General features: G+C 33.8%; 1 protein-coding gene across 3 annotated transcripts in view; it reads left to right on the forward strand.

The window, feature by feature from the left end:
- The window catches only part of PTPN4 (protein tyrosine phosphatase non-receptor type 4), a 118,293-nt gene that overhangs the window by 47,068 nt on the left and 55,455 nt on the right, over nucleotides 1-15,770 (forward strand). For 2 of the 3 annotated variants that reach the window (XR_012836157.1, XM_075757007.1), the window contains exons 3-10: nucleotides 2,412-2,519; nucleotides 6,531-6,573; nucleotides 6,671-6,749; nucleotides 10,855-10,899; nucleotides 11,145-11,197; nucleotides 13,315-13,435; nucleotides 14,548-14,635; nucleotides 15,388-15,429. Coding sequence is in view for 2 of the 3 variants with exons in the window: in XM_075757007.1 (XP_075613122.1) it covers nucleotides 2,412-2,519; nucleotides 6,531-6,573; nucleotides 6,671-6,749; nucleotides 10,855-10,899; nucleotides 11,145-11,197; nucleotides 13,315-13,435; nucleotides 14,548-14,635; nucleotides 15,388-15,429 (579 nt within the window). In the remaining variant the exon portion in view is untranslated. The remainder of the gene's footprint in view (nucleotides 1-2,411; nucleotides 2,520-6,530; nucleotides 6,574-6,670; nucleotides 6,750-10,854; nucleotides 10,900-11,144; nucleotides 11,198-13,314; nucleotides 13,436-14,547; nucleotides 14,636-15,387; nucleotides 15,430-15,770) is intronic. The other variant, XM_075757008.1, reaches the window with a different exon arrangement.

Below are 15,770 nucleotides of genomic sequence, written 5' to 3' on the forward strand. Positions count from 1 at the left end.
AAATATTTTGGACCTTTCACAACAAGCAGGATTGTGACCTTCACCTGCACTGGCAAGCTGCAACATCATTATATAAATATCAGAGATGGGTTAAACTGAGGTCTGGTTTTACTAGATGCTTATCTTTATTTTGCACTGAGAGTAAAATATTGTGATCAAAACATATGCTTCATGTTGAAACTAGTCTTCTCTTACCAAATTTGCTGCTCTATTGCAGGAGAAATACCTTCCTTGTGGTTGTGAAATGACATTCTGTAATACTAAATTCAAACTGATCAGCAAGGTCTAAGCATTTTTGTTAGGAAGCATCTATTCATATATTTAAAAAACAGTATAAATTCTCAGGTTTAGATTAGAAAAAAGCTACAGAATTGATATCTGCATGTTGTTTGAAGAAATAACGTGTCAGCCGTGGCAAATGTAAGTCTAAACTTGGGTTCCAAATGTTTCCCGTTTTCTGATAGTTACTCTCATAAATTCTTAGTTTGAGTTCTGATTTAAATCTACATGGGGAAAAATGCCAAGATGCAATTAATGTTGCTGTGTAATTTTAAAATTAGTTTTATTTGCTGAAAAAAAAATTGTACTGATTTTACTGGTTTAGTTCAAAGTATATCAGAAACTTCTAATTTAGTAATAATGCAAGTGGCTAGTTTTGGATTGTACATGAAAATTGTCTTACACATTTATACTGTTGTGTATTTCTTAAGTTAACATCTTTTTATTTTTTTAGCTTGTTTTTAGTTACTGGAAAGTAAAATTTTCAGTAGTGAACTTTATAGCAATGGTGTTCCTACTGGCTATTCACTTCATTAAACATGAAGAAATTTTCTCTGTATGATTAAAAAAAAAATTAAGATCTTATTTCGAAGTAAATACAGCAATTCTTAGGTCACTTTAACTTAGCCATATTTATATGGGACCTGAAATATATGCCTTATGTAATTTCAATTTAAATAGGTAGAGCTATGGTTATGATTATCCTGTTGGGATCACTTCAAGCATAATTTGTTGATAACTGTTTTCTAAATTTTATTATTATGAAATAAATTGTCAAGCTTCTTTGAGTTTTTAGCCCCAAATTAATGGTTTTGACAGTTTACTCAATTTTGGTATAACTTCAGCTGAACAACAAAAAAAGAGTTTTGATAAGATGCTTTTAGATGTTAACCAATGTCTGAATGTGATTTGTAGATCTTTCTCATGTATGGACGTTAATGAAATCCTTGCAACTTCTTTTGACCTTTTAGTTATATACTTCTAAGGGCCGTAAAAGTAAACTGTAGTGTAATCTCTATCAGAAGTGAGATCATTTGGGAGCAGAACAGCAGGGTTTATGTTTTAAAACTTGAAAAATATCTTATTGCCTACAGTAAACAAGGCAAGATGTATCAAAGATGTATTTGGCACCCAGAAGATTGTTAGAAGCTTGGTTGGTGCTAGAGAAGTAGAAAATCTATGTGGAAAATGTATCAATCATTTTCATCATGGGTTTTGTTTGTTTGTTTGGCTTTTTTTTTTTGTTTGTTTGACAGATGTTCTTGCGGAATTTTTCCTCATCTATTATACTTCAAGAAGCTATGACACTGTAACTTCTTTGGGAAACTCCCTTCATATTTCACCAAACGTATTTATTGAGTCCTGTCATAATGGCACACTCAGTGTTTCAGTTACTGTGTTGGCAGTATTTTCAGGTTAGGCAAAAAATTGCTAGGTACCAACAAGTACAGATTCTTTTTATATCATTTTATGGGTAAGATTTGTCCCCATAGTATAAATCAAGTTTGTTCACTTGTCTCTGAAAAGCAGCATTACTGTTGTTCAGTTAATTTGAACTGAACATTTAGTCCATTTAGTGTGAAGTAATATCTTTGAGATACATTTAAATGGTGCTTCCCAGTTAGATATTTGGCTTCTTCAGCTGTCTGTGCCGTTTAACTTTGGAAACATTTATAATGTACTGATTCATTTAGATTCAGGAATAGATTTTCAGGTAAAATAAGTAAGAATAACTTGTATAGACCTGTACTTTTAAATTTGGTGACCCAAACAAGGCTACAAAGTTCTTTGTCAAATCCTAGCCTCCCTTCTCTCTCTCTCTCTCTCTCTCTCTCTTAAATATCAAATTTGGCTAATCAATGGCTTTCAGGAGTAATCTTGTAGCTAGCTGAGAAGTAAGAAATTCATACTGTCAGAAAATGACAAAGAGGAAAAATAATTTCTTACATATGTTTCAAAAAGTGACATGAAGCTCATTTTAAAATAGTGCTTTTGGGATGCACTTTGTGATATTTAAAATGTAGGCTGCTAGAGCACATCCGAAAGAATGTATATGTGCTCTGCCTGTCTGAAGTCTGTGTGTCCAATTATATATTTATTCATTAAACAATATATATATTTGTTCTCTGCAGAAACACGATCAGGGTCAAGTTCTCTTGGATGTAGTCTTCAAGCATCTTGATTTGACAGAGAGAGATTACTTTGGTTTACAGTTGGCTGATGAATCTACTGATAACCCAGTAAGTTGACTCTGTTTTATAAATATGATTTTATAAATCATAATCATGTTCGTCACTGCGCTCTGTGGCATTGTAAAGAGAAGAAAATAGAAGCCATTGCAATATTGTGCCATCTTCTCCAAATATGTCATTCGAGTGGGTCAGTATCACCTTGTAGTTATGATGAAACTAAATGTTAATAGTTACAAGTTTGGAGTAAAATGTTGAGATCTGTGCTTATGAAATAATACCGTAAAAGGGTATTGCTTGTTTTATTGTATCAATTTACTACAGTGCATGATCATTTTCAGTGAGGATAAGAAATAAGAAATATTTTTAATTTTTTCTTTTTTTTTTTTTTATTAGGACTTTAAAAAAATGAGGGGTTTTTAGATTGTCCTGTACAATGGTTTTGTTTCTAGCCCAGATACCTAGTAGTCTTTGAATAGTGCTTCATATAGCCCACTCTCTGACAAGGGCTGTGTCAGCTTATCACCTTAACAGAAAAAGGAAGGAACTCTTTTGAAAATGAGTGTTTATAATATTTCAAATGCTTCAATTGAAAGAAAATTCCATAGGACTGAAACTTTGTAAATCACTCTATAATTCACCAGTAGATCCAGCTGTAATGTTCAGTGGCTGTAATAGTTATAGCTGTACTGCTGAGATCATGATGGCTTGAAGAATACTTCTTGAATACTTTCTTTGATAGGTATCAGATGTTCAATACTTGTTTTAAAGTGCAATTTAACTAAGTATTATTCCTTTTAATACAGTTCTTTAATTCCCATTATATGCGTGTCACAGTGATGGGGTCTAAATTTATCTCCTGACTTGTGTGTTGAAAGTAATTTTTGTTCACAAAATGTGCAGAGTATGATTTATAGAGATAAGTGACACTGTAAAGCGTTAATGATTCAGTAACTAAGGTGAATTTCAGAAAATAGTGCAACTTTGGTAAGATTTGGTCTGCTGTTGTTTTACCATCAAGAGTGACTATCCTAAATAGAAGGAATAGTCTTTTTAATCTTACTAAAAGGTTGCGGGGTTTTTTTTCTTTTTACTTTTTTTAATGTCTTTTTTAATGTAGAAGAGGAAGAAAGAAGTCACAATACAGCCATAATTTTTCTTCTGCCTGAATAGTGAATTACTTCCAAATTTCTTTCTTCTCTAGAACAAATTATTCTTAATTATATTCTTTTTCTAAATTCTGGTAACATTAAGATTATTAATATGAATAAAGATGTATAGCACAGTTGTAGATATTTAACATTTCTTTTGTAGATAGTTACACATTGTGGATAGTTAAGACATTGGCAGGCTGGCCGCATTTAATCTTTTTATTCTGAACTTTGTTTCCAGGCTGAAAAGACATGGGCATGCTGTCAAAGAGGTTGAGTTATTTTTCAGCTTTGTTTAAGAAGTATTTAATTCAATATCACTCAACATTTTACTGAACATTCAGAAGGTTGTAGTGTTTCTCATTCTCATTTATCTGGCTCTCCAAAGCTTAGACCTTTAAGTTCTCTTTTGTTAGTTTATCTATCTGGAAGCAGCTGAATGCAACACTAATAGAAGGATCTGGTTAAGAGTTAGTCTGAAAGAAGAATGACTTCACAGCTATTTGATATAAGCACATGCTGTAAAGGTTTAGTATTCTTTGACTTCTAAATATTTTGGCTTTTCAGCACATATCTAGTTGCCATGAAAACAATGTGTCAGAGCTAAATAGAAATGTTACTAATATTAGTCATGTAAGCTTGAAGAATTTATGAGTCTGACTAATTTCAGTTTTTGATAGCAGTTTACTTTTACACTCAGTTCATTTGGACAAAGAAACCAGATTGGATTGACAAGTATTCTAGTTACATGTGAAATAACACAGTGGAATATGACTAAGATATAGTCAATACTGCAGGAGATAAAGGTGATGGAGAAAAGGGGATTCTGCTATTGGAATGTGAAACCTCTATCATTGTGCCTAAACATGAATTTCATAAACTGCACAAGCTTCATGGTTTTTGTATGATATTGTCAAAGTCCATGCAAGAAGGCACTGATGCTGTGTACAGCTGGAGTGGTGTATTTGGCTGGGGTCTTGGGCTGTGGATGTCTAGAGCAATGATGAGAAGGGGGTATTGGTGCATAGTGGGAGTGAGGGTGCAGCGAATGCTGTTATTGTGGGTGCTTGGAGCGCCCTTGGTAGGAGGGAGTGAGGCAGGGATCATTGCTGGGGAATAAGAGTACAGAAATGACTCTCCAAGGGACTAGGGTACAAACTTTATGTATTCCCAAATCTACCTGCCTCTTGGACTTACTGGGATGCAAATGGGATAACACGTCTTGTTAACAGCACCTTGATTCATAAACTTCTGGTACTTTTGCCTAAATCCTGCCAACTTCAGCTTCTTTATGGTATTAAGTGCATTGACCCTCTGCAGTCTCCCAGAGAGAAAATCACCTTTTGCATTTGGATCCAATGGTATCACTTGAAACCATGGATATTGCCTTTTAAATATGGTTCAAAAAAAAAGTTACTCGTCTGTGGTTTGAGCTACACTAGTACGTACCAAATTGATCTTTACAACCAGAAGGAAATGTAAATGCAACCTTTACTACTAGACATTTCAATTCCAGGTTTTCTGGGTTAACTGTAATCTTAAACTTCCCACCAAAAAACAAAAAGTGAGGATCTATGCATTTATCAGATAGATTGGATCATAGCCCCTTGCTTAAAGATACTCAAGTATATTTCACCATATTTTAAAAGATATTTCTATAAAATTCATGTGTATCCCTGACTGGAGAGTCCTTTCTTAAGCCTTTACATTTTGTCATACAAGTTAATAGATCCTTTGTGAGATTTTTTTAAAATAATCACTATAAGCTTTATTAAATCATCTCTTTAGTTCCTCTTAAGTCATCTACTAGGACACAGCATTTGGATGTAGTCATCATTATTTATTATTTCCAATGAATAAAATGACTCAGAAGTAACTTCAGATCCATAGTGTGTGTCAGCTCAGGTACTTCTGTGTGCTTCTCCCTCACATGAAAAAAATTAAAAGCCCTGTGATAAGTGTCAGGTGGTTACATGCCATACAGGGTTAGATCTCTGACACTTCATAGGAACTGTGGCCATATAACCATTTCCTGAGGCTCGGGGGCTTGCATTGCAAGGCAGGATGAGGAATCAAACAGTATTTATAACAAGCTAGACTTATGAGTTAACTGAACTATGTTGGTATGTGCAGAGTCTGCTGGGTTGCTGGTGGGGTGTGGTTTAAACAACTTACAGGACTTTCCAGAGAACCATACTTCTCTCTGAAATTTGCACCGTTGAATTTTAGAAAGATCTGTCTGTACTTCCCCACAGCAGCATTCTCCCATAGAGACAATCAAGACTGGGTGCTGTTTGGTAAAATTGTTCTATAGTTCTTAATCCAGTAGGCTGAGTGCTGAGTCTCCGGATTCCAAGATCCCAATTAGCGACTTACCTGAGATGACACTCAGGCTGACAATTTGAAGAAAATCTGTGAGCCAGTGGGATCACTCCCTGGATGTGTCAGACTTGCAAAATGCAGAGTCAAAAGTACTGGGACTAGTTTAAGCAAACTGACTTTTGAGTTAGGTAAATTAGCCTGCTTATAGCTCTTCACTGCCACAGTTAGTTCACCTTAGATAATCAGTTTAAAGAGTAGCTGAAGATTGCTAAACACAGCATAATTGAGTTCTAACCTCTCTCAGGCTCATGTGACAATCATAGAACAAAGTCATAGTCGAATTAGTACTGTAAGAGACAGATATCTGGACAACAGAAGTTAATTTCAGGGAAGGAAGAACAATAGCAACTGTTGATGATAATGTTGGTGTCTTTCCAGAATCAATAACAAGACTTTGTATGCCAGTAAGACGTTTTGGTAAAAGACCAAGTAAAAAGTAATGTAAAAGCAACAGGTACTTGATGTATAAGGCTATAATTTGTACATTTTTATCTCTCTAAAGTTGATGTTATAATTTGTCTCTTTACAGAGGTGGTTGGATCCAAACAAACCTATCAGGAAACAATTAAAAAGTGAGTACATGTATGTATTTGGTTGATTCATATATCATTATTATACTGTTTTTCCAGGGTACCCTGATTAATAAGAAATAACTTTTCTTGACTGTAGGAGGATCACCTCACAGTTTGAACTTCAGAGTTAAGTTTTTTGTAAGTGACCCCAACAAGCTCCAGGAAGAATATACAAGGTAGGTCTAGTTAATTTATCAATAAAACATTTTTTTCTAGAAGGCTTATATTTAAGAGGAAAACTATCATTAATTTTTTTAAGGTATAACATGGAAACTTTCTTTTAAATAATTTGTCATATGTGCAAGCTTCTAATTTTTGCCTAGTAATTACAGATATGGACTATACAGTTGCACCAAATAAATATAACAAAAAGCCTCTTTGAGTAAATTTACAAATTTATATGCGCAGTGAAGTAACTACATGAAATACAAGAAATACAACTGCAAGAAAATACTACCAAGTAGAAACAGAAAAGGGAAAATAGAGAAGAGAGGAAAAACTTAATCCCACTATTCACCAATGAGTACAAATTAAATTTTGTCCTTACTTGTGTTCTCCTTTGTGATTAAAAAATTCCTGAGCTTTCTGCATTTTTTCCTTGATACCTCCACTGCCCAAGTTTCTGCTTGGCACTAAGAAGATTAATCTCTGTATGGTTGTAGTCCTACCTTGAAGCATGTAAGCTTACTTTGATAGCAGTGTGTTGAAGTCTATTGAAGAAAATGCTCAGTGTGAATCAAGAGTTTGCTTGTGAGTTGCAATTAGTCCCTGAAGAAATGTCTCAAATTTTCAGTATTCTTAATTAGTTCTGGTCCTCTACATAACTGCCATGATTTGACAGATTAGAATTTTTGGATGTCAGCCATTCTGAAAACAGGTCAGCCTCATTCAAAAAACAATATCTAAATTATTAAGGATAGCTTTAGAAATGTTAAGTACCGAAACAATGAAAATTTGAGTCCACATCTGTTTATAATTTTTTTTGAGTTGTCATATTTTGGAAAAAAATTTACACACATATATGCAGACAGAATTTACTAAAATGAGTCCCAGACATCCTGGATCAGGCTTTGTTTTATTGAATTATTTACTCTGAGAAAATTTGGCAATTTACGCATTTTTCAATATTCTAATATAGTTATGTGAATTACAGGACAATATGTAATATTCCTAAGGAGATGGAAAAACAGTAAATGTTGATCAATATAAAGTAAACACTAAAGAGGGAACTGTTTACGTTAAATGTTATACTGTAAATACAGAGCTATAAATACAGCATCCTTTTAGATGAGAAATAATGTATGATTGCTGTATCTAGGTCAGCTCTGCATTTTTTGCTAATAGGCCTAATTGCCCCTGAGAAAACTCATTTGTATTTGGAATTATTATAAAGGGTGAGTTATTATCTGTGGGGTTTTTTGGAGTGAAGTTAGGATGCCATGTCACAAATATGGGGTCCTTTCATGTAATCAGTATTTGCTCCTTAGAAAAACACAGCACAAACTTCTGACAATTCCAGCTCAAGCTGAGGCATTTCAAAGATGTTGTTTTTTTAAATAAATTTCATGAAAACAGAGGAATGAACCGACGACACATGAGGCAGTATGAATAGACATCAGGGAAGGGTCCAGTGCAAGCTTCTGTCTTATTAGACCTCTGCGAATTCATATGAGGGAGCAGGTTATGAATGCCCCAGGTCAGGAGAGGTCTGTGGGAGCTCAGCTTGTGTTGGAGAGTGTAGCTTTAGGAGCTTGTCTTGGTAGGAAGTGGAGCTTCATTAGTTCTGCTCATGGCACAAAGACTTGCTTATTAACGTTGACTCCAGTTAGCAGTAATTCTCTTACCCTTTTCTAGATATATCTATTTATCTCTATATCTATCTATCTAAAGGAAAGATGAAAACATTGTAATGCAAGGCCACCTTCATTGCTTTAGCTGAATTTGTTGTGCAGGCTTTTTCAGATCTACATTGCTAAAGCTTGTATTGATTTCCCATTTTGCTCAATAATATGCGAGGCTTCCGTGTTCAAACTGGGATGGTTAGCTAACAAGCAATTAACTTTGCTGTTTGCTGAAAACAGTGGAGAGAAAATGAACTCTGCTTGGTGTTCCTTAATCATGAGGTCCCTTAAGTACCATGGAATATTTCTAATAAAGCATTACACCAAAAAAATAGAATAAAATGAAGGTGCAACTGCACATACAGAATGTTTTTGTCCTACATTTTTGCAGCCATAAATGTTAACAGGAAAGATTGATTTGTTCACTATATTTGTGAAGAGATGCTCAAGCTAAACATGCGAAGCATTTCCTTTTAATATCTAAATTTAACATGTCATTTATTGCTTTTTTTAACAGATAAATAAATTTTGCTTTATTTGTCTCCTTTTTGTTTCAATATGCATTTTAAGGTGGAAAACGAAAAAGTATTTTGAGGTCTCTAAAGCCTAGTTAATGTCTTAGTTTTAACTTCTTGAGGTCAATAAGCTTCTTGCCATTCTGGTCAGTTAAAGAACCTCTAGGTGGTTTTGTAGGAGTTGAGTACATGGGTCAGCTAGCATCTTTGCTTGTCAGTTTGCAAGTGTTTTCCCTCATTTTCTTTAAAACATGGAATGTTTTACCTTTCCCCTATATTTAGCATGTAAATGATTGGATTTCTGTGTGTCTATTTGCAAATGTTTGTGGAAGTCTTTAAAGTGATAGTTAATCCACTTTCTAAAGACTACACAATTATAAGGCACATTATGTGTAATGAAGTGATATATTTTGTTAATATTGGGAAATATTTAATGTTTGGTTTCAGTCGAACTTGAACTAGGTGTTTTTGATAAGTAATTTTGGTGAGTGTTTACAATGAATGGATATGACTGACTCTACTTTCAAAACTAGAAAAAGGAAAACAAATGATTTTTATAATAATAATAATAATGCAGGAGGTCTCAAAACAGAATAAATTTATAGGAAAGAAGAAATTATGTTTAAATTTTGCACTCAGTAAAACTTTTTTTAAAAAAAAAGAATAAAAATGCATTAGAACCTAAATGCTACAGCTGCTTTTCTGCCCTGTTATAATGGGTTTTTGCTGAAAGTTTAAGCTTGTGCTAACATCCTGGCATCTCAGTGTGTCAGTGGGGGTTTATAGCAGGTGTGATTTACCACTTGATGTAAACATTTATGCTTCTTTGAAATTCTCTAAAACCTTTGTATGAAATATGAAGGAACCAAACTGAATGAACAAAAAATTCATTCTGAGACCTTAATAAAGTATTTGGGTTTTGTCAGAGAAACAAAGGAAGTAATTTAGAGGAAAATCTGTTTGCAGTTTCAGGTTTGTTGGGGTTTTAAAGTCATAGTGTTTCTGCTGCCGTTGTTTGGTGGGAAATAGTTCTTGTTTTAAAGTATTCATCTGCTCCTTTTGCTGTGTCCATCTCATTCCTGACTAGAAAGAGTGGCCATGGGAAGACTAGATGAATTTCTAAAATAAGCTTTTCTTACATCATAATTAAAGAAAACTTAAGAAGTTCAAGGAAAGTCAGTTGGAAGGCGTTTAACACAATAGAATCCACAACTTTTATTTAAGAATGTAACTCCAAAATACTAGGAGTAATTCTTTTAATTTAATCATAATGGAATCATAGAATGGTTTGGGTTGGAAGGGACCTTAAAGATCATCTAGTTCCAACCCCCCTGCTGTGGGCAGAGGCACCCTCCACCAGACCAGGTTGCCCAAAGCCCTGTCCGACCTGGCCTTGAACACTTCCAGGGATGGGGCATCCACAGCTTCTCTGGGCAACCTGTTAAAATTTAAATGAAAACAGAGTAATATCAAATACTCAATGAGAATAAACTAATTTTACCTATCTGGAGTACAAATAATTCTTATTAAGGTACCTCTGTACACAGATGCAAACTTCAACTTTTGGTTGCCATATTCAATAGTTGTGTTGTTGACACTCATTCATCATGAAGGCATTTCTTTCCTTTCTTTAAACTTCCAGTTCAACATAAATACTGGAAAATAAAGCAGGTAGAATGTGAAATTTGCAGCCTTTTAGTGAAATACAATGTATAACTTCATTGCCTGTAACTAGTTTAATTTACAAATTTGTTTTATTATTTTACTAATCACCATTTAATTTCTTTCCCATGGGAGTTTTAGAAATAGCATGCAAAATGTAAAGTTTTAGTTTTGCACTTACAGAAAGCAAAATGCATTAATTTGATGAAAAATTATTAAATAATTTTAATTACAGTATTTTTTTGTTTTGTTTTTAAAATAAGGTACCAGTATTTTTTGCAAATTAAGCAGGACATTCTTACTGGAAGGTAAGACGTTTTTGTTGTGCTAAACATTAAATGCAATTTTGGTAAGAAAAAGTTAATGGTGAGGGATACTACCTGCAAAAATAAAAATATATTTAAAATACATTACTGTTCGTGCAAGTAGAAGTGTTCGTAATAATTATCTATCCAAGTTGTTCATAGACAATGAAAGATTAAACTTTTCAAAATAACCAAATTTCATATGAAATATGTAATTTTATTTGTTTCTCATTTTAAAACCAAACCAGATTGCCCTGTCCTTATAATACTGCTGCTCTTCTGGCTTCCTATGCTGTTCAATGTAAGTATAATTAGTATTCATGTACATTTTAGTACTGTAATAGCTAAAAAGTAGTATTGATTAGTTTCTAAAGAATGTAGTTTGTATGGCATTACATTGTCATGTTTCTGGACATGATGCTACTTTTCTTATGATTAAGGAAATATGGCTGGTTGTTTTTTCTCCCCCAGCATGTTTTGCTGAATTAGATATGGAAAAAAAAACTAGTAACACTCTACTCTCCTTCTTTAAACACATGCAGTTAAAAAAAACCCAAAACATCCCTCTTATTTCTCTGTATTCTTGAAGCATGGGATGGGGTTTTTTCTTGAGAATGGTGCTAAGACACTTAAACATTTTTAACATACTATACAGTGAACCTCCAAATAGGTGTGGAAAAGGGAATTCTGGTCATATCTGGCCAAAAAGTTCAATACCCATGTTACCAATTTTAGCTATTCAGTGAGTAGGTAAGTCCTGAAGACTGAGATTGCGTCCTCTTGCTCTCTCCCTATTTTCCTTCATAAATTTGAAATTGTTCACTGGAGAAAAAAAAAACAAAACCAAACCACAACAAGCAACAGCATTTAGTACTTGAAATTTGTGATTGTCAGAAATTCAGTTTTGTAAGCAATCATGATATATCCATCTACACTCGTGTTTTTCTGCTATTAAAGATACTTATATCTACATTTAGTACTATGTATACTTTGTATGTATCAGAGAAATAGTGCTCAAGTTAATCTTTTCAGGGGAAAGTATTGTAATGTTAATGTAATGTTTTATGCATAGTTTTGATAAGTGGTCACCTTTTCCAGATCAATCAATAGAGCAATTTCTCTTAAAACTCCCAAACACTCCAGCTACTTGGAAATAGATACATGCTGCATGTGCTGTCATACCTTAGGGATTTGCCTTAGAAGAGATGAAGTATTTGATAGTGCATAGTGCATTGTACTTACATTTCTGTATGAGATCCCGCTGCCCTTACGTTCTTCAGTGCGCAGACCTCTGTCTAATGATTTTCTGTGCATGTCTGTTACCAAGCTCTCTCTGGGTTTAGTTCTTGGGATTCTTTATAAATATAGGTAAATAGCAGATGTAGATCTCACAATACTGTATTCTCTCTAGTGGATTTTAGCAAGGCATGCACTCTGTTATGAAACCTGGTCCCATTTTCCAATTTTTAAATTATTTAAAATAGGATCTGTTTCTGGTGATGCAAGTGCCCTAGACTTCTTTCCTACCTTCCTGTTCCTTGTTTATCCTCCTGCTCTGCGAGTGCTTCATCCTCCTTGTCAGTTCTTCTGTGCCCCATAAAAGTGTCAGTAGGCCTGCCCAAGACCCCACGTCATACTGTGTTGCTGTGAACTTTCCAGTTTTCACGTGTTATGTTACTTACCGGTCACTGCAGATCTGTTACATGGATTGCAGCTATTTAAAGCTGAATTTTTTTGGATTATAGTTAGAAAACCTCAAAGCCTGTCTTTTTAACAAATGTTGGGTTTCGTATGTTCTTTTTTTTTTATTCTGACAATAAATGTGATTTTAACTTATTTCTTAAAATTGTAAGAAAGTGTTAGAAATTATGTAAATGCACTTTTTAGTAGTTTCAAGTAAAGTACTTTCAATGTAGGTGTATGTATGGGTACTCTTTTTCCATACATGCAATTGAATGTGCAAAAAAATATTTTTCTAATGCTTCTGAATAGAACTTCGTACAGAATGAGTTGGTGGGTTTTGCAGATCTTAATGAAGAAATAGCAGTTGTAGTGTTAAAAATATATATAGTGTAATCACATGAAAGCAAGCAAAGATGAAGAAATCAAATATCTTGAAGTATATTATTTAGTACTAGCCTTTATGACAGTGTTTATGAATTAATTTGTGTATTAAAACTTAAACACTTTATAAACTTCCTTCATAAGTACCTGCTCAAAGTTCTCTTTAAATTATCTCCGCGGTATTCACAGAGAATGTGACTGTTTATTCTAAAGGGAAAAGGGGAGTTCAAATGTCTTCTCTATTTTTGCTGTAGATCATAAAGTATGTGGGAGCAGTTTCTTATGAATTTGGGAGCATTGCACAATGCCAAGTACATCAGTGATAAACAATAACCTCTCTTTTTAATATTTTAGCCGAGCTGGGAGACTACAACCATTCAGAAAACTTGCCAGGCTACCTCTCAGACTATTCTTTCATCCCTAGCCAGCCTCAAGACTTTGAAAAAGAAATAGCAAAATTACATCAGCAGCACATGTAAGGATTTACAGCAGAAAATATTGACTGACTTTGTCAAATCCTGACTGCTGGTGCTGTGCTATTATCTAAAAAAATGAGTATTTTGTCTTACAGATTTCTGGGGGTTTTTTGTTGTGGTTTTTTTTAAGAGTACGTTTAATGTGATTTGGTTTTTTTAGATTGTCTGTATAATAAGTACCATTGATACTCTGTACAGATAAAATATCTATGACAGAATGACAGGGAAAATAAGTGAAAAAATGAACATGTTAAAGGTACACTGAAAACAGTATTTGTGTGTATTACACGGGATATTAACTTAGCAGGATATAATTTCTTTAAGAGTTTTTTTCAGTCTTTGAGAATGCTCTGTGCATAAAGGCTTTGTTTTCATGGTGTTCTCACCAGTAAACAAGAGTTATTTTAGAAGTAACAAAGTCCTTTCCTTCAGTATCTGCTCTTTCCTGTGTGCAAGTCTGTGACCTTTTACTAAAGAGGAAAAGGCGATGAAGCAATGGAAAATATTTTTTTTTTTTTTCAGTGTGTGATATTGTGGTACTTTTTCAGTGATGGTTCCTTGGTATTTTAGAACTTAAGTGCTTTTTGTACAGTTAAATTTAACAAAATGTAAGCTATGTTTACAAAAACATTTTCTTAATTGGAGCATGTTGTTGGCTTTAGAAACTACTGAATGTTAAATTTCAGTCAATGGCTTAGCAAATTCTGTTAGATGGGGTAAAGAAATTAAAGTGAGTTGATGGTAATTTAAACTAAGGGTGAGCCTTGGAGACAAATTGCTGTTATCAATACAAAATACAGGGCTGCAAAAGTAATTTCCAGATTCTAGAGCTCCACAGACATTTAAATGATACAGTGTATTAGAAATAAAATGTGTGTGTTCACAAGCTGTGTTGTGGACTTTTGTCAAGACTTTTTCTATGTGGAAGCACAAGTTTTTTTCTGTTAAAATTTTTGGGTTATAGTCTGTTTATGGTGAGAAAGGAAATTAACATTTCAGGGTGGGGATAGAAGTATTAAAACAAATGCAGATTTTCTGTTTGAGCTCACTAGGGAGCCTGATGGTGGGGGGGTTATGTTAGAATATTTCTGATTTAGTGTCTGTCTTTCAGAGGGTTGTCTCCTGCAGAAGCAGAGTTCAATTATCTCAATACAGCACGTACCTTAGAACTCTATGGAGTTGAATTGCACTATGCAAGGGTAAGTTTGGATGAACTAGGATGGTAATGTAAAAATGGATTCCTCTGAGATTTATGGAAAAAAAAATATTTATTTTTATTGAGCCTTCCTGGCTGCTGCTTACAAGAGGAAAAAATGTAAATAGTATTATCTTATTAGGTGCCTAAGTGTGATTTACTAATTTCAGTAGCCACTATTTCACTCTAGTGAGGGTGTTTCTGTGCTTAAATTTGGGCTTAGTTATACATGTATTCAGGTTTAGCCTTGTTGACCTGAATGCCAGTTCAGCTGGCTACTGGTGAATTAAAAAAATGTACTTGTTGAATGTGCTTTTGATATTTAAGGATCTGTCAGCTTTGAAACATATTTAAGTTGGTTCCAGTTAGAACCAAATTATAAATCATGACCATTATATAATATGAACTCTTAATGTATAACTTGATATAATGTCAGTTTTATCTGGTAAAGCAGTAGCTCAAGGTCTTGACTCAAATGATTTTAACCTGTCAATACGGTGCTACCATTTCTGCAAAAACTCTGAATATAATTATTTTTAGTAACTAAGACATCTCTGTTTTTAAATATTCTTGTTCTACTCCCTAAAGTTATAGAAACTTGCAATTGAATTTGAAATGTACCCCACTTCACTGCTCTCTGTATCCTGCATTTGTTGCACAGACATTGAGAGATCTATAGCAGGTGTTCGATTAGAGTGCAAAGATATTTCAGGAAAAATTGCTATTTAAATATGCTTACAATATTGTTTGTTTTAGAATCTCTCCTCTCTGTGTTCTGAGATTGCAATTTCCTTTCAGGTAGGAATTTAAGTTGCTGGTCGCTTTTAGTGTAGCAAACGTAAAGCCAGTTTATTAGTGCTGTTATTCGTAATAAACTGCTAAAATACTCTATATTGTGTATTTCTTCAAAGTTGGTGGAAGACAGAAGATCTAACTTAAGAAATTAAAATTCTGTGGTAGCTTATAAAGAACTGAGAGCAAACATTTGGGCTTGTCCTAAATGGGAATGAATAATTCTTACTTGCCTTATTAAAACACATTTCTTTCCATGTTAATTGAGATCTGTTTTACTATGGTATTTGTGTATTTAGAGAGAGATGAGAATGAATATATATGAGGTTTCAAAGATATTTATATTG

This window comes from Balearica regulorum, chromosome 6, assembly GCF_011004875.1.
Source record: "Balearica regulorum gibbericeps isolate bBalReg1 chromosome 6, bBalReg1.pri, whole genome shotgun sequence".
Classification (NCBI taxonomy): domain Eukaryota; kingdom Metazoa; phylum Chordata; class Aves; order Gruiformes; family Gruidae; genus Balearica; species Balearica regulorum.